Source organism: Ranitomeya variabilis, chromosome 8 (genome assembly GCF_051348905.1).
Source record: "Ranitomeya variabilis isolate aRanVar5 chromosome 8, aRanVar5.hap1, whole genome shotgun sequence".
NCBI classification, from domain to species: domain Eukaryota; kingdom Metazoa; phylum Chordata; class Amphibia; order Anura; family Dendrobatidae; genus Ranitomeya; species Ranitomeya variabilis.
Window position 1 is genome coordinate 114,127,820 of NC_135239.1, and position 20,285 is coordinate 114,148,104.

Consider the following 20,285-nt stretch of genomic DNA (forward strand, 5'->3'; position numbering starts at 1 on the left):
TCCGTGAAGTCGGAGCATTTCTGTGTAAATTTACAGATTTTACAGATTGAGGCACCACATTTGTGGAAGCCCTTAATGTTAAGCCAGTTGGAAGGCTGAGCCTTCCTAAAGTTATCATGACTAAGGGTGCTATGTCACCAGAAACGCGTAGATAGTGTTTTTAATAATATTGTGCTGTTGTTTTATCCTCTCTTTTTTGATATGAAGTGAATAAAGTACCAAGACTTTGCTTTTTCACCACCTCGTTGAGCTGGATTTTTTTCTATTTCCTGATTATGATTAAACCTTCTTTCCTATAGACGTAGAGGATGCCCCCTTGTCCCTATCACATGCCTAAGTGTAAAAGTTAAATAGAAAGAACTCTGCACTGTCCCTTCTTATTTTTGTACATTGTAATTAGATCCCCCCTCAAGCCCTCGTTTTTCCATGCTGAATAATCCCAGGTTTAATGACTTATTTTGTTATTGCAATCCACTCATTACCTTAATAACCTTGGTTGCTCTTTTCTGCACCCACTCTTTGTCAGCTATGCCACAGTGATTGACTGCAGCGCTGTACACTTGGAATCAGCACTGTAGACAAACAGCGGAGACTAGCACAGTGGCAGAGCCTCAGCACCTGACCCAGGGAGGTCAAGTAGTACTTAGTTTGTGTTTTTATGACTACTTAGAAGAAAGTTCTCTGAAAGGCAATAACCTCTTTAGGAGCACAGTATGTTGACAGTGTGCCTCCTAGAGAAATGGTATGAGCATCTAGATTAATAATCTTTTTTTCCAATACAGGGATTATATTCCAGTGTGGTATGTCCAGGTCTTGTTATGACAAATCTTACCTATGGGATCTTGCCATCTTGCTTCTGGATGTTGATCATGCCAATTATGTGGGTGGTAAGTACATATTTATGCTTCATTAGGGCTTTTTTAACTGTGCCGCTACTGTAATGAAATACAATGTAAATGTAAGGGTACTGTCACACAGTGCCATTTTAATCGCTACGACGGTACGATTCGTGACGTTCTAGCGATATATCCATACGATATCGCAGTGTCTGACACGCAGCAGCGATCAGGGATCCTGCTGAGAATCGTACGTCGTAGCAGATCGTATGGAACTTTCTTTCGTCGCTTGATCACCCGCTGACATCGCTGGATCGTTGTGTGTGACAGCGATCCAGCGATGTGTTCGCTTGTAACCAGGGTAAACATCGGGTAACTAAGTGCAGGGCTGCGCTTAGTAACCCGATGTTTACCCTGGTTACCAGCGTAAACGTAAAAAAAACAAACAGTACATACTCACATTCCGGTGTCTGTCCTCCGGCGTCTCAGCTTCTCTGCACTGTGAGCGCCTGCCAGCCGGAAAGCGAGCACAGCGGTGACGCGGTGACGTCACTGCTGTGCTTTCCGGCTATGGCGCTTACACAGTGGAGAGAAGCAGAACACCGGGGGACAGACACCGGAATGTAAGTATGTACTGTTTGTTTTTTTTATGTTTACGCTGGTAACCAGGGTAAACATCGGGTTACTAAGCGCGGCCCTGCGCTTAGTAACCCGATGTTTACCCTGGTTACCCGGGAACTTCGGCATCGCTCCAGCGCCGTGATTGCAACGTGTGACCGCAGTCTACGACGCTGGAGCGATAATCATACGACGCTGCGACGTCACGAATCGTGCCGTCGTAGCGATCAAAATTGCACTGTGTGACAGTACCCTAATTTAGAGTAAAACATTTATCTTCTGTCCAACGTTCCTATATTCTTCAATCTTACTTATTCTTCATGTACTTTGTATGAGGCATCTGCCTATGGCTCTGTATTCTGTTTTATTTCATAGTAAGGTCCAGTTAGGTAGATGAAAATTGGTAATAGATTTTTTTTTGTTTGTTTTTGCATAGGTTAGATACTCTGCATTACTGCATAGTCATAGAAAATGCCCCTATGTCAGGGTTGATGGTTGTGTATCGATGCTTCAATGAGCAGACTTGGGGTTAATTGATTTGTAGGACTCGGTCCAGTGGCAATGTCAATATTCTGTGGTCCTGAGAACTGCCTCATGCCTGCTGGCAGCCGCAGCTCTTTTTGAAATTAGCGGCCTGGTACGATGTCAGCGTTGCAGCAGGCAACATGCACATGTAACTTCCAAGTTAACTTCTAGCCCTGTGACGTTTTGCTTGAGAGAAGTATCAAATGTGGCATCGCAGGAAGCTGAGGCTGCACTCAGTCCCTGAACAGCACGTCATCAGGGGGCAGCACTGCAGTTACTTACTTCAGCTTTTGCATTGCCACCCTCTGAAGATGTGATGGATGGTGTGGAAGAAATTTCTAAAATAATTGAAAAATCATGTATCATTTCCTTTACACTTCACAAATACTTGCTACTTCGTGTTGGTATTTCACATAAAATCCCAATAAAATACTTTTTAAGTTTGTGGGTTTAATGTCGACTAACATGGTACATTGACCTCTGCCCATGTAAACAGCTTACGGGGGGGGGGGGGGGATTGATCCTACTGACATCTTCCCTCTTAATGTCCACTGTCTGTTCTCAAGTATAATCAGTCTCTAGCAACAAACATGCCATGATAGATTACTGAAGTGGGGGGAAATTTGTCCTTGTGCTCTCATTTTCTTGTCTGTCATACAGGAATATCAGAGAAGCAGGTTTTTGGGTCCAGGCATTCATCTTATTTGACTGTATGCAAGCGGTAGCATGTACTGTTGTGCCCTAGAAATGCAATGGGTTTGGGGCACTCTGGGAGGAGATATAAGCTGCAAATCAACACTCCTTAGAATGAAATATACATTATTTTATTTCATGTTTGAGCAAATTGACAGGTATCCTTTAACACCTTAATCACACAACAAAAACCTGTAGTTTAATTTTCTTATGTTGCACAAAGAAAATAATGGGATTTTGTTATTTTAATTGTAATGCGTGCTTCTAAATGTTGTATATGTATATAGTTATCATTTCCAAGTATGCAGCTATTACATTCATGATGATTTATATAAAAAAAACCACACACATTTATGTCTGTACAGTAGAACACTTCAAAAACTCTTGATTTAATATATTTATGTATTTTTTTTTATTAATTATGCAGATCCGAATGTTCATAAACTCTTTTACCATTTCACCATATAATGGAGCTGAAGCATTGGTAAGCTTTTTTATTTGGTATTTTATTTTTTTATAAAGATCAGTATTTGAATGCAATTATTTTAATTTTACCGTATATACTCGAGTATACGCCGACCCGAGTATAAGCCGACCCCCCTAATTTTGCATCAAAAAAAACTGGGAAAACTTAATGACTCAAGTATAAGCCTAGGGTGGGAAATGCAGCAGCTACCGGTAAATGTCAAATGTAAAAATAGATACCGATAAAAGTAAAATTAATTGAGACATCAGTAGGTTAAGTGTTTTTGAATATCCATATTGAATCAGGAGCCCCATATAATACTCCATAAAGTTTGTGATGGCCCCATAAGATGCTCCATATTAAAATATGCCCCATATAATCCTGCATAAAGGTTAATAATGGCCCCATAAGATGCTCCATAAAGATATTTGCCCCATATAGTGCTGCACAAACGTTGATTATGGCCCCATACAGACACTTGCGCCATATAGTTCTGCACAAACGTTATGGCCCCATAAGATACTCCATACAGACACTTGCCCCATACAATGCTGCACAAACGTTATGGCCCCATAAGATGCTCCATACAGACACTTGCCCCATTTGCTGTTGCTGAGATAAAAAAAAAATCACATACTCACCTCTCCGTCGCTCAGGCCCCCGGCACTTTCAATATTCACCTGACTTCGTTCCGGCGCCGCTCCATCTTCAGCGTCTTCTGCACTGACGTTCAGGCAGAGGGCATGCACTAACCATGTCACTGCGCCCTCTGACCTGAGCGTCGCTGCAGAAGACGCTGAAGACGGAGTGGCGCCGGAACGAGGAGCAGGTGACTATCGTGCAGCGCTCCCCTCCCCGTTATACTCGCCTGCTCCTAGCGCGGTCCCTGCAGGTGGTTGGTTCCCCGGCGCCGCAGCTTCTTCCTGTATTGAGCGGTCACCGTTACCGCTCATTACAGTAATGAATATGCGGCCCCACCCCTATGGGAGGTGGAGCCGCATATTCATTACTGTAATGAGCGGTACCATGTGACCGCTCAGTACAGGAAGAAGCTGGGGCGCCGGGGAAGCAGAGACCGTGCCAGGAGTAGGTGAGTATAATTAGACAGCCCCCGCTCCCCCTCCCCTGCCGACCCCTCAGTATGACTCGAGTATAAGCCGAGAGGGGGACTTTCGGCCGAAAAAAAAATGGGCTGAAAATCTTACATAGTTACATAGTTATTAAGGTTGAAGGAAGACTGTAAGTCCATCTAGTTCAACCCATAGCCTAACCTAACATGCCCTAACATGTTGATCCAGGGGAAGGCAAAAAAACCCCATGTGGCAAAGAGTAACTCCACCATGGGGAAAAAAATTCCTTCCCGACTCCACATACGGCAATCAGACTAGTTCCCTGGATCAACGCCTTATTAAGGAATCTAGTGTATATACCCTGTAACATTATACTTTTCCAGAAAGGTATCCAGTCCCCTCTTAAATTTAATTAATGAATCACTCATTACAACATCATACGGCAGAGAGTTCCATAGTCTCACTGCTCTTACAGTAAAGAATCCACGTCTGTTACTATGCTTAAACCTTCTTTCCTCCAAACGTAGAGGATGCCCCCTTGTCCCTGTCTCAGGTCTATGATTAAAAAGATCATCAGAAAGGTCTTTGTACTGTCCCCTCATATATTTATACATTAACATAAGATCACCCCTTAGTCTTCGTTTTTCCAAACTAAATAGCCCCAAGTGTAATAACCTATCTTGGTATTGCAGACCCCTCAGTCCTCTAATAACCTTGGTCGCTCTTCTCTGCACCCGCTCCAGTTCAGCTATGTCTTTCTTATACACCGGAGACCAGAACTGTGCACAGTATTCTAAGTGTGGTCGAACTAGTGACTTGTATAGAGGTAAAATTATGTTCTCCTCATGAGCATCTATGCCTCTTTTAATACATCCCATTATTTTATTTGCCTTTGTAGCAGCTGCCTGACACTGGCCACTGAATATGAGTTTGTCATCCACCCATACACCCAGGTCTTTTTCATTGACGGTTTTGCCCAGAGATTTAGAATTAAGCACATAGTTATACATCTTATTACTTCTACCCAAGTGCATGACCTTACATTTATCCCCATTAAAGCTCATTTGCCATTTATCAGCCCAAGCTTCTAGTTTACATAAATCATCCTGTAATATAAAATTGTCCTCCCCTGTATTGATTACCCTGCAGAGTTTCTTGGCTTATACTCGAGTATATACGGTAAAACCTTTTTAGCAAATTCTAGTAATATGATTCCTCCTCTGGCAATGTCTGAGCCTGAATGAAAAAATTTAGTTATTCACAATTGTACACAGTTCGCAGCACGTGACTGGAGTGCACTACAAGGGGGTTACACTATCTCCATTCAGTATCAGCAACACAGCCCACACCTCAGGCTGCAAATGAAGCATACATCACACTGCAACAAAGCCTACACCTCAGGCTGCAAATAGAATGCAAATCACACTACAACACAGCCTACACCTCAGGCTGCAACTGGAGCATAAATCACACTACAACAAAGCATACACCTCAGGCTGCAAATGGAGCATAAATCACACTGCAACACAGCCCACACCTCAGGCTGCAAATGAAGCATAAATCACACTGCAACAAAGCCTACACCTCAGGCTGCAAATACGGTAGAATGCAAATCACACTACAACACAGCCCACACCTCAGGCTGCAAATTGAGCATAAATCACACTGCAACACAGCCCACACCTCAGGCTGCAAATGGAGCATAAATCACACTGCAACACAGCCCACACCTCAGGCTGCAAATGGAGCACAAATCACACTGCAACACAGCCCACACCTCAGGCTGCAAATAGAATACAAATCACACTGCAACACCGCCCAAATACCCCAGGTACACAACACACTGCCACCAATCGCCAAGAAAAAGGGTCATTAGTCCTCAAACTACACAATGCTGTCACAGCAAAGGGACCAAATGCTCACGGGTCCTATGTAGCTTTTTGCAGGATGTCGAAGCTGATAAGTGATTTGTGTGTTTTTTAACTCGACTGTTAATGTAATTCTCTGCATTTTGTATGCAAACTAGATGGGATTTACATAAATCTTGTGCCCACTGTGATGTTTTTTTTTTTTATTCTTATTTTATTTTACATATATTAAGGTATTTCACACCAGGATTATTCAACATGACAACTTTTTATTTTTTTTATTATGGCCACATGGTTTTTCGGATATTGATGGAAATTTACTAATGGTCTTCCTATGCTTAACAGCTCCCCATCATAATATGCCACTTTGTTTTAAGCCTCCTTCACACGTCTGTGTTTCCAGTACATGTGGTGAGTACTGGAGACACCTACACCCATTATAATCTATGGGGCTGCACTTGTCCATGTGCTCACACGGATCATGTGTTCACGTGACATGTCCGATTCTTTCTGGCCGCACGGCTGTCAATGTGGACATGGTGCACAGCAGAAATGTCTGCCGTAGATGCGGTGTGTGTGCACACATGCAGTGACACTAGTCATGCTGTATGAATTTAATTGTATTTTTTTTTTTTTTTAGCTTTGGCTTTTTAGTCAGAAACCCGAATCTCTTGATCCATTGGCAAAATACCACAGCTGCACATCAGGATTAGGAAATAATTATGTTGTGCCACTAAAGGTTAGTATATCCCAACTTTCAAAAATGGAAAGTAATATGACATTCATTGTTAGTGTTGAGCGATACTTTCCGATATCCAGAAGTATCGGTATCGGATTGGATCGGCCGATATCCAAAAAATTATCGGATATCGCCGATACCCGATACCAATGCAAGTCAATGGGACACAAATATCGGAATGTAAATAAGCCTTTTCTGTGCTTCTATATCCTCTTCCGGAGGGGGGAAGAGTGTGAGCGGTGCGTGGGCGGACACTGTGAATGTCTGTGTGTGCGGGCGGGGTCTGTGCGGGCCTGCCAGGGATGTGTACCTGCCTGCCAGGGCTCTGTGCGGGCCTACCGGGGCTCTCTGGGCTCTGTGCGGCGTGCTGGGGCTCTGTGCGGCGTGCTGGGGCTCTGTGCGGCGTGCTGGGGCTCTGTGCGGCGTGCTGGGGCTCTGTGCGGCGTGCTGGGGCTCTGTGCGGCGTGCTGGGGCTCTGTGCGGCGTGCGGGGTCTCTGTGCGGCGTGTCTCTGTGCAGCGTGCGGGGAGTCTGTGCAGCGTGCGGGGTGTCTCCGTGTGGCGTGTCTCTGTGCAGCGTGCGGGGTCTCTGTGCGGCGTGCGGGGTGTCTCTGTGCAAGTCCCATCGGACGATGCCTGATACACTGACAGTGATTGACACATTAGCCAATGATGGGACAGTAGTAGTCCCACCATCCGGCTAATGTGTTGAATGAAATAAATAAATAAATAAAAATACTCCATACATACTCCATACATATAGACATACAGTACATACATATAGACATACAGTACATTAAACAGATTACATACTCACCATTACTTGTCATTTTGATCCCCGAAGCCAGTGTCATCTGTAAAAAAGATGAAATAAACAACCAATATACTCCCTGTCTGCAGAAATCCACGAGTGTCCCACGACGAACTCCCGTGGAGAACGGCAGCAACAGCTGTTGCGACCACTCACCAGGGGCCCCAGAAACACAATGACGGAGGAAGGTATTCCTCCGCCGCTGTAAAAAAAATAGTCCCTAGCCTCACTTATGGCATTGCTGGCTGAGAAATTTTTCCAGGCAGCAATTGCCATAAAGTGAGCCTTTGTCCTAAGGTAACCTCTCAGTGATGCACTGCAGGAGCCATTGTCTCCTGTCAGTGTGTCACTGAGGGTCCTATAGAGCAGTGACATCACCAGATGTCACTGTTCTATAGGGGAGATCGTCGTGGGACTACGGCGGACAGGTAGTATACGGTTTATTATTTTACATTTTTTGCAGGCGCTGAAGTATGGTAAGTATGGTTAAATGAAGGATATTAAAATACTTTTTTCCTAATGTGTGCGTGTTTTATTAACCCTTTCTTACTATTGGATTAATAATGGATAGGCGTCTTATTGACGCCTCTCCGTTATTAACCCGGCTTAATGTCACCTTACAACCTTACAGTAGCAAGGTGACATTAACCCCTTATTACCCCATTTCCGGGGCGGCTGCGGACTGGTATTTGTAGCCGGGGGGGGGCAATATCCATGGCCCCTCTCTAGGCTATGAATATCAGCCCGCAGCTGTCTGCGTAGCCTTTCTGGCTATAAAATATAGGGGGACCCCACGTCATTTTTTGGGGGGGTCCCCCTATTTTAATAGCCAGTAAAGGCTACGCAGACAGCTGTGGGCTGATATTCATAGCAGGCTACAGATATTGGTCCCCGGCCGTCGGCTTTCCCCCTCTGGCGCAGAAAATTGTGCGGGAGCCCACGCAGTTTTTTTCCGCTTTTTTTTTTTTTTTTTTTTTAATTCAACGCTCATTAAAGCCTCTTTCACACTTGCGTCGGTACGGGTCCGTCGCTATGCCTCGGGCCGACGTACCGACGCACGTTGTGAAATTTGTGCACGACGTGGGCAGCGGATGCAGTTTTTCAACGCATCTGCTGCCCATTCTGAAGTTCGGGGAGGAGTGGGCGGAGTTTCTGCACACGCATGCGCGGTAGAAAATGGCGGACGACGGACAAAAAAAAGTTCACTTTAACGTTTTTTCGTGCCGACGGTCCGCCAAAACACGACGGATCCGTTGCACGACGGACGCGTTGTGTGGCCATCCGTCGCGATCCGTCGCTAATACAAGTCTATGGGTAAAAAACGCATCCTGTGAGCACATTTGCAGGATCCGTTTTTTTCCGCCAATGACAATGGCTCCTGCAGTGCATCACTGAGAGGTTACCTTAGGACAAAGGCTCACTTTATGGCAATTGATGCGTAGGAAAATGTCTCACCCAGCAATGCCATTAGTGAGGCTAGGGACTATTTTTTTTACAGCGGCGGAGGAATACTTTCCTCCGTCATTGTGTTTCTGGGGCCGCTGGTGAGCGGTCGCAACAGCTGTTGCTGCCGTTCTCCACGGGAGATCGTCGTGGGACACTCGTGGATTTCTGCGGACAGGGAGTATATTGGTTTTGTTTTTTTCATCTTTTTTACAGCGGACACTGGCTTCGGGGATCAAAATGACAAGTAATGGTGAGTATGTAATCTATGTTTAATGTACTGTATGGAGTATGTATGGAGTATTTTTTTTTTTTTTCCATTCAACACATTAGCCGGATGATGGGACTACTACTGTCCCATCATTGGCTAATGTGTCAATCACTGTCAGTGTAGCAGGCATTGCCGCGCGGAGACACCCTGCACGCGGCGCGGAGACACCCTGCACGCGGCGCGGAGACACCCTGCACGCGGCGCGGAGACACCCTGCACGCGGCGCGGAGACACCCTGCACGCGGCGCGGAGACACCCTGCACGCGGCGCGGAGACACCCTGCACGCGGCGCAGAGACACCCTGCACGCGGCGCAGAGACACCCTGCACGCGGCGCAGAGACACCCTGCACGCGGCGCAGAGACACCCTGCACGCGGCGCAGAGACACCCTGCACGCGGCGCAGAGACACCCTGCACGCGGCGCAGAGACACCCTGCACGCGGCGCAGAGACACCCTGCACGCGGCGCAGAGACACCCTGCACGCGGCGCAGAGACACCCTGCACGCGGCGCAGAGACACCCTGCACGCGGCGCAGAGACACCCTGCACGCGGCGCAGAGACACCCTGCACGCGGCGCAGAGACACCCTGCACGCGGCGCAGAGACACCCTGCACGCGGCGCAGAGACACCCTGCACGCGGCGCAGAGACACCCTGCACGCGGCGCAGAGACACCCTGCACGCGGCGCAGAGACACCCTGCACGCGGCGCAGAGACACCCTGCACGCGGCGCAGAGACACCCTGCACGCCGCGCAGAGACACCCTGCACGCCGCGCAGAGCCCCACGGTCACGCACAGACACCGCACGCACACACGCAGTCTCCACCCACGCACCGCCCACACTTCATTATACTGCATAATTTCACTATAGGAACTTCCGATTTCCGATATCGCAAAAATATCAGAACTCGGTATTGGAATTCTGATACAGCGAATATCGGCCGATACCCGATATTTTCAGTATCAGAATGCTCAACACTATTCATTGTGTATATAGAAGTCTATCAAATTAGAAAATGGGGTTGCATGGTCTGTGTATGGTATAGGAACTCTGATCCATTTACTTGGATGGGTCTGAGCTTCTAGATGACCCCAAGCACAAGTGTGATGGGGGGAAATTGCAGAGCGGTTTTTGTAGTTTAATGCAACTTAAATGGAAAAGTATTGAGACAAAAGTTTTGTAGATCAGAAGTATTAGGTAGTTGTGGGCCTGAGAATATCAAGATACCCAGATAAGGATAAATAGGGTGGAACCGGGTCAGACAGGGATGTCTGGGTCCCACAGGAAGAATGGACTCTAGGGCCCACCCTACAGCTATATGCAAATACCTGTGTGGAATCCGAGGATTGGAAAACCTGCTGATTGGAAGAATGGGAAACTTTTATCCCCAAATTAAAATGGAACAGCAGATGGGATGTTACTTATCACTTCTCCTTTGACCACATTTACACGTTCAATATTTGGTCATTATTTTACCTCAGTATGTATAAGCCAAAACCAGGAGTTTAACAGTCAGAGGAAAAGTATATTAGAAACACATCACCACTTCTGTATTTATCACCTACTTCTGGTTTTGGATTACAAATACTGAGGCAAAATACTGACCAAATACTGAATGAGTGATCATGGCCTTAGAATAGGTGATTACTTGTTTTCACCATAGAAACCCTGTGAGTGCATATTTGCTACTGTGTAATAGTCACAGGACAGGGAGGGGTTAAATGTCCAAGTATTTAATCTTCGCCTTTGATATCAGAGAGAACAAATGACCTCCATACACAACACAATCCCCTATACCAAGACTAATACCACGCACAAGGAACAAATACCGCCACACCATGACCAGACCACATATCACCACCACATGGTAACCAAATAATATCCCATATAGGGAACAAATACCACCACACTATGACCAGACCACATAGTGACCAAATAATACCACATACAAGGGATAAATGCATCACACCATGACTAGAGTTGAGCGAATGTACTCGGGTCCCTGCTTATTCGGCAAGCTATATCACTTAAAGAAGAAAATGTCCAGCTTCACCGAATCCGTGAAAAAAAGGATACAAACCTCAGCACAAACCATATGGGTGTGAATCTCAACGCGTTTCTGGAGACGAGGCTCCCTTAATCATGACATTCCAAATGACCCATGTATCCCACTTAAATAACCCTAGACTGGTGAACACACCGGTAAAATAAATGATTGATGAAACTAGTTTGGGGAGTGGGTCATGAAGTAAACGATTGTGAAAGGTTACAAAGCATGATGATCTATTTAAATAACATGAACTTAAAAGAAATTTGACAACAATAAAATAAAAATATTACAAATAATTATTATACAATTTAAAAAGATCTACACAATGAAATCTGTAAAAATTAAAATATTCATGGATAAAAAAAATGGTGACTGGACAAAAATTCCAGAAAAATGAACAATTATGCCTACAATTGTTAATATTTGCTACCAAAATGTTCAATAGCACTTGCTATTAACTATGAAAATTGTGAAGAAATGCCTATAACAATAAACAGAGGCAAAATGTTCATAGGTGATTAAAGTTGCAAACAGGAGACGCAGCATGTGTGCTCTTAGCACTACAATACCAAATGATCATTATTTGAAATGTACCTGGCTTGTTTTTTTAACAAGATCAATACAGAAATTATTTTATACCAGAGAAGAAAAGAAAAGCCACGGACAAATGTAAAATTTAGTAATAAACTTGAGAAGCTAAAAACAGAGAGGGCACAGAAAATAGCGGTATGTTAAACATGGTGTTCATTCACTACAAGCAGAAATTTGTACAAAAGCCTCTGTCTAAACCAAATTGATTGATGCACATAACTCGATGCAGATAGTCACTGAACATCAAAGAGAGAGAGAGGACAGAGCCAAAAGCCAGGCTCCGAAGCACAGCCTCGAGAAATCCGCATAGAGGAGAACACTATGCAAAAGGTTCTTTAATGAATGTATAACTCATGTTATTTAAGTAGATTATCATGCTATGTAACCTTTCACAATCGTTTACTTCATGCCCACTCCTCAAATTAGTTACATCAATCATTTATTTTACCGGTGTGTTCACCTGTCTAGGGTTATTTAAGTGGGATACATGGGTCATTTGGAATGTCATGATTAAGGGAGCTTAGTCTCCAGAAACGCATTGAGATTCACACCCATGTGTGGCACTGTTTGTTGGGCTCCATACAGTAGAATTAGTTCCATTATATTGCTCGATACAGTAGAATGGGCCCCATGATATTGCTCCATACAGTAGAATGGGCCCCATGATATTGCTCCATACAGTAGAATGGGCCCCATGATATTGCTCCATACAGTAGAATGGGCCCCATGATATTGCTCCATACAGTAGAATGGGCCTCATTATATTGCTCCATACAGTAGAATGGGCCTCATTATATTGCTCCATACAGTAGAATGGGCCCCGTTATATTGCTCAAATACTGGTCTCTCCCGTTCCCCACAGGTCCGATCTCAGCATCTTCTGACTCTGCACTGTTCGGCAGAGGGCGCACTGTAGTGACTTCATTGTGCCCTCTGCCCTCAGATGTCAGTTAAAACACGCTGAAGACACTGGAGCTGCGGGGAACGAGGGGTTGGCTCCCCAACTCACGGCCGCTATAGCGTGCCTGTATCTCTGACAATGACTGGGCCACCCTATTCGCCCAGGGCCCCGGCACTTTTTCAGGTGCTCCAGGTGGTGACGCCAGCCCTGGTTGTCATGGTGATTTAGTTCAGCATGCTTGCACCTCTCCTGCTCTTTTAAAGGGCCTGTGCCCCTAAAAATGTTTTGTTTTTGTTTCAGGAAAGATATACACTATGTTCCAAATTATTATGCAAATTACATTTTTATCAGATTTTCCTAAATGGTCGGTGCAAATGACAGTCAGTCTAATAAAAGTCATCACCCGTTAGATTATACATTGAATTTTATTGAAGAAACCTCCCAATGATAACAGTATAATCTCCAAAATGAATAAAAACTCAAAATGCACTGTTCCAAATTATTATGCACAGTAGAATTTCTAAACATTTGATATGTTTTAAAGAACTGAAAATGCTCATTTGTGGAATTTGCAGCATTAGGAGGTCACATTCACTGAACAAAAAAGCTATTTAATGCCAAAACATCCCAACAGGCCAAGTTACATGTTAACATAGGACCCTTCTTTGATATCACCTTCACAATTCTTGCATCCATTGAACTTGTGAGTTTTTGGAGAGTTTCTGCTTGTATTTCTTTGCATGAAGTTGGAATAGCCTCCCAGAGCTGCTGTTTGGATGTGAACTGCCTCCCACCCTCATAGATCTTTTGCTTGATGATCCTCTAAAGGTTCTCTATAGGGTTGAGGTCAGGGGAAGATGGTGATGGGGCATTGTCAGCATGAAGATGATTTTGCTCCTGAAGGCACGTTTCTGCTTTTTAGACTATAGAAGAAAGTTGTCAGTCAGAAACTCTATATACTTTGCAGAGGTCATTTTCACACCTTCAGGAACCTTAAAGGGCCTTACCAGCTGTTTCCCATGATTCTGGCCCAAAACATGACTCCTCCACCTCCTCGCTGACGTTGCAGCCTTGTTGGGACATGGTGGCCATCCAACCATCCACTACTCCATCCATCTGGACCATCCAGGGTTGCTCAACACTTATCAGTAAAAAAGACTGTTTGGAAATTAGTCTTCATGTATGTGTGGGCCCAACACAACCATTTCTGCTTGTGAACACTGTTTAAGGGTGGCCGAATAGTAGGTTTATGCACCACAGCAAGCCTTTGAAGGAGCCTACACCTTGAGGTTCGAGGGACTCCAGAGGCACCAGCAGCTTCAAATATCTGTTTGCTGCTTTGCAATGGCTTTTTAGTGGCTGCTCTCTTAATCCGATGAACTTGCCTGGCAGAAATCTTCCTCATTATGCCTTTATCAGCATAAACACATTTGTGCTCAGGTACAGCCACAAATCTCTTAACAGTATGATGATCACCCTTATGTTTTTGGAAAATGTCTAATGTTTTCATCCCTTCACCAAGGCATTGCACTATTTGATGCTTTTCAGCAGCAGAGAGATCCTTTATCTTTCCCATGTTACTTGAAAACTGTGACCTGCTTAATAATGTGGAACATCATTTTTAAGTAGTTTTCCTTTAATTTGAATCACCTGGAAAACCAATTATCACATGTGTTTAAGATTGATTTCAGTGATCCATTGAGCCCTGAGACACAATACCATCCACGAGTTTATTTGAAAAACAAAACAATTAAATCTTTATGACACTTAAATCGAATTTGCATAATAATTTGGAACACAGTGTATATCTTGGTACCGTGTTAGCCAGTAGATAGAAAATATTTAGAATTGAGAGTCCTCAGTGGTTGATACCTTTTAATGGCTAACTGAAAAAATCGTAATAAATTTCAAGCTTTCGAGACTACTCAGGTCTCTTCATCAGGCATAGACTAAAAGAAATTCTAGAGAATCACATATTTATGCACAACACATCACAGAAAAAAACATGGATAAGACAGGTGACATGAAGCAGAATTACCATGAGTGATAAACAGTTATGTTTATAAATATTGTACCAGTTCTTAGATAGGGAATGTTATATTGTCCTCTGATTGGGGTCTGGTTCTGTTGTGATGACCCCACATGGTCTGAGGGGCAATTTATTTAGTTCCTTAGTTGATGTAAAAAGACATAAATCCATGCGACACATTCATTCCTGCACTAACACTGTCAAAGGTCCTCAGTTTATATTCCCATATTCTTCTGTCTCTTTGAGATTTAAAGTTAGCTTTTAAAACAAGTAATTTCATGTCCATAATGTTATGATTGGGGAGACAAAAATGTATTGCCACAGGTAGATCCATTATTTTTTCTCTTATTGTGTTTGAATTCTCACCGCCACACAATAAGAGAAAAAAGACGAATATGGGAATATAAACTGATGACGACCTTTGACACTCTTAGTGCAGTAATGAATGTGGTGCATGGATTTATGTCTTTTTACCAACTAAGGAATTTCCCCCTCAGACCATGTGGGGTCATCACAAGAGAACCAGACCCCAATCAGCGGACAAAACATTCCTTATCTAAGAACTGGTCCAATATTTATGGACATAACTGTTTATCACTCATGGTAATTCTGCTTCATGTCACCTGTCTTATCCATGTTTTTTTTCTGTGATGTGTTGTGCATAAATATTGCAGGTGTCTATGCAAAGTCCTTTTGGTAGGGTGACAATGAGCAGTTAGTACTAAATCCCAAACTGTAAGTGTAAGACGGAGTGTGGGAGCAACGAGAAAGAAATCTAACTCCTGGTGCTGGTGCGTGACATGAGGGAGTGCTCCGGCTACTTTCGGCAAAACCTTAAATTAGTATGGGAGCCTCTGTGCACCACACAGAATCCAAAATGTTTCATAAAGCATCGATTTCCTTCCGCAGGGATGAAATATACAGTGATATAAATATTACATTACCTTTAAATGGAAACCCATCATCAAAAAGTGACCTGTTGTTTGAATCAGACTTGTTTAAATATACCAGATATTTTTTTCATCTTTGAGGTTTTATTTTAATTTTGCATATTGCCATGTGTATTACATTTCTGAAATCTTGCCACTTTCACACTAGCATCGAAGCCTAAGGCCATGTTCACACTTTGCGGTTTTTACCGCGGAACCGCGGCGATTTTGATGCTGCGGGTCCGCAGCAGTTTCCATAGCGTTTCCATTTACATGTAAACCCTATGGAAACCGCAAACCGCTGTGCACATGCTGCGGGAAAGACCGCGCAGAAACGCAGCGGTTAAAAACCCGCAGCATGTCACTTCTTTGTGCAGAATCGCTGCGATTCTGCACCCATAGGAATGCATTGAACCGCTTACTTCCCGCATGGGGCTGTGCCCACGTTGCGGGAAGTAAGAGGTTAATGTGCAGATGGTACCCGGGGTGGAGGAGAGGAGACTCTCCTCCAGGCCCTGGGAACCATATTTGGGGTAAAAAAAAAGAATAAAAATAAAAAATCATGTTATACTCACCTCTCAGCGCTGCACGTGGCCGTCCGGTCAGAGTTGCTGTGCAAACAGGACCTGCGGTGACGTCGCGGTCACATGACCTTGATGACGCCCGGGTCACATGACCGTGACGTCACGAAGGTCCTTCTCGGCACAGCATCTTTGGAACCGGAGCGCCGCGTGCAGCGCCCAGGAGATCCGGACATCGGAGGGTGAGTATAACCAATTTTTATTATTTTTAACATTACTATTGATGCTGCATATTGCTGCATATGCAGCATCAATAGTATAGGAGTAATCCCGCAGTGAAAATCGCAAAACAAACCGCGATAAATCTGCAGGGATAACCGCAGCAGTTTTGCCCTGCAGATTTATCAATTCCGCTGCGGGAGAACCCGCAGAGGGACGCCGCAAAGTGTGAACATGGCCTTAATACTAGATTCATACTTGCTGTTCTCTACAGATAACTTTTCAGCAGTCTCATTATTATGATGGACAGTTTTACAATGACAGGTAACACTTCTGTGCACAGGATTCACCTATCACAATAGATGCTTGGTAACCTCTTGCCTCTTTCTCTTCACAATGCTCCTTTTCCAAGGAGCGTATGCCCAGAGAGCCCTCCTGTATAAAGCAATAGGGTCAGAGCCAGTGAATTGCTGCCCATGTCCCTATACACCGGCCAGGTCTGTTCAGCAAAACCAGTGTAAATTCAAATGTCATGCAGCTTTAAATTTAAGCAGGCATTGCTAAGTGTTCACAGAATATCCTCAGAAATATAAGGCCTCCTTCACATGTACGTGTCTCTGGTTCTTGTGGCATCCGTTTTTTTCATGGATACCACACGTGTACACACTATAACCTATGGTGCTCTGTACATGTCTGTTTTTTACCAGCAGCACGGATGACAAGAGCTAATACAAGTCTATGGGTCTGTGTAAAGCATGTACAGCATATGGAGGGCATCTGTGTGACCTCCGTGTGCTGTTTTGCACTGCAAAGTATAGGAGAAGCTTTGGCATTGATTTTTCTTAAGCCATACCGGAATAAAAGCATGGCACTCTGATCCAACACGCTGCCGGCGCGCCCTGATCCAACACGCTGCCGGCGCGCCCTGATCCAACACGCTGCCGGCGCGCCCTGATCCAACACGCTGCCGGCGCGCCCTGATCCAACACGCTGCCGGCGCGCCCTGATCCAACACGCTGCCGGCGCGCCCTGATCCAACACGCTGCCGGCGCGCCCTGATCCAACACGCTGCCGGCGCGCCCTGATCCAACACGCTGCCGGCGCGCCCTGATCCAACACGCTGCCGGCGCGCCCTGATCCAACACGCTGCCGGCGCGCCCTGATCCAACACGCTGCCGGCGCGCCCTGATCCAACACGCTGCCGGCGCGCCCTGATCCAACACGCTGCCGGCGCGCCCTGATCCAACACGCTGCCGGCGCGCCCTGATCCAACACGCTGCCGGCGCGCCCTGATCCAACACGCTGCCGGCGCGCCCTGATCCAACACGCTGCCGGCGCGCCCTGATCCAACACGCTGCCGGCGCGCCCTGATCCAACACGCTGCCGGCGCGCCCTGATCCAACACGCTGCCGGCGCGCCCTGATCCAACACGCTGCCGGCGCGCCCTGATCCAACACGCTGCCGGCGCGCCCTGATCCAACACGCTGCCGGCGCGCCCTGATCCAACACGCTGCCGGCGCGCCCTGATCCAACACGCTGCCGGCGCGCCCTGATCCAACACGCTGCCGGCGCGCCCTGATCCAACACGCTGCCGGCGCGCCCTGATCCAACACGCTGCCGGCGCGCCCTGATCCAACACGCTGCCGGCGCGCCCTGATCCAACACGCTGCCGGCGCGCCCTGATCCAACACGCTGCCGGCGCGCCCTGATCCAACACGCTGCCGGCGCGCCCTGATCCAACACGCTGCCGGCGCGCCCTGATCCAACACGCTGCCGGCGCGCCCTGATCCAACACGCTGCCGGCGCGCCCTGATCCAACACGCTGCCGGCGCGCCCTGATCCAACACGCTGCCGGCGCGCCCTGATCCAACACGCTGCCGGCGCGCCCTGATCCAACACGCTGCCGGCGCGCCCTGATCCAACACGCTGCCGGCGCGCCCTGATCCAACACGCTGCCGGCGCGCCCTGATCCAACACGCTGCCGGCGCGCCCTGATCCAACACGCTGCCGGCTTTGTATACTGATAATACTAAATGCGGCACTAGTAAATCTTCAATACTTTTTATTAAACTAACCAAAGCGAAAAACACCCCTAAAAAATACTTTTATTAATGATATCTACACACCAATATATGTTTAAAAACACCCAATTAGAGATATTGACTAGGAAATCAAAGTAGCGGTCTTATGAGGGGTGGAGGATGAAAAAATAGGTGTAATAATATACCTATAACTCCCCCTAGCGGACCCTAGAATCTGATGGCCTACCTAACAGCGGAAGGTTTGCACCCTAATATTACGATGTGGCGCCCCCGCTCAACGACTGCTGTCCCTTCAATCCCTACCTAGCAATGCCTATTCTATACAAAGGACACACAAAACAGAATAACAAACGTACATTTGGGTCCAGATGAATCCAGTTCATCTGTCAGGTTACATACAAGAAAATGCTGTCCTAAGCCAGTGTAGGGTAACAACTCTAAATAACAATTTGCCAGAAGGCAACTAATCCCTAACTAAAGACTTAAAATATAACTTTTTGTGACATTACTAATAAGGGAATTAAAGTGTTAAAACTCGCACTGGTCAGCTCAGTATAATAAGGACACTAGTATATTATCCATTAGTATCGTGAGTCCAATGGATAATACTGTTTACCTGTGTCAGGTTAAGCACATCTAGCCTCTAAACATATAGGTCTCTATTGATAATTACAGACAGCCTAGGTCTCCACTAGTGTGGCCTAGGTGAAGGAAATATCTTGGCTTGTTTAAATGACAGCCTCTCATATAGACTATCTAACAATCTAATACTACTAATATGGTAATCAATATAAAAAGAAACGCTATTGCATATACTGTAGATCAAAATTCCAATGTAGCGAAAAGGCTATATTTATTCAGTCGCCATGACAGCACAACGAGAGAGGGGATCCGCCCTTCAGGGACAGGAAACCTACAGACATAAAAGGGTGGTACCTCTCCCTCGCATTAGTTGGTTTCCTGTCCCTGACAGCGGAATCTCTTCAGGCAGGCCTTAAGAAGAAGGTCGAAGACTAGGAAGGAATCCCACTCCTGACAGGCCGATCCAGGTGGTGGGGGTCCCCCACCTCGGCTTAGTCAGGAGGCCGGAAGCACCACACGGCAGGGGAACTGTTAGTGTCGGTGTCGGCAGGAGGAAGCAGCCTGCATGTCGGGGGGCTGGCTTCTATTGTGGTCTACAGAGTCGTGTACCTGGTAAGTATAGGGGCTCCTCCTGGGTAGCCACATCTGCTGGGCCTCTGCGATCTGTCCGCTTCTCCCGGGAGGCGTGTGCGTCGGTCTGGGGGCCGCTGGCATCCTTGGCCGCGTCTCGCTGTGTTTGCTGCAGCTGCGACCGGAAGTGACGCGGCTGGGCGGCGCAGCCTGATGACGCGACGAGGCATGCGCAGTTGCGTCCTTCCGGCCGATGGCGACGCTCCGGCGTCTCTGCCGGCTAGATCCCGGGAGGAGCGGCGGTTGGTGGCGGGGGCGGAGCCCGGGGGTAGAGCGGACCCTATTGGAGGTACCGGTCTCGCCACCTCTTCACCCTGCTGACCCCCATCCGGGGGCGGTACCTTTTGGGGGCGTTATTTAAGTGCTGCATGTGGGCCACACAGTGTTCCTGGCCATTTCCCCTTCATGATGGAATAGCCAGACGGAACTTCACAGCAGCGGCAGCAGCAGCA

At 46.3% G+C, this 20,285-nt stretch overlaps 1 protein-coding gene across 3 annotated transcripts in view; it reads left to right on the top strand.

Moving 5' to 3' along the window:
- The window catches only part of HSD17B7 (hydroxysteroid 17-beta dehydrogenase 7), a 121,643-nt gene that overhangs the window by 92,795 nt on the left and 8,563 nt on the right, over positions 1–20,285 (top strand). For all 3 annotated transcript variants that reach the window (XM_077277398.1, XM_077277400.1, XM_077277399.1), the window contains 3 exons: positions 783–887; positions 3,100–3,156; positions 6,717–6,815. In XM_077277398.1, coding sequence (XP_077133513.1) covers positions 783–887; positions 3,100–3,156; positions 6,717–6,815 — 261 coding nt within the window. The remainder of the gene's footprint in view (positions 1–782; positions 888–3,099; positions 3,157–6,716; positions 6,816–20,285) is intronic.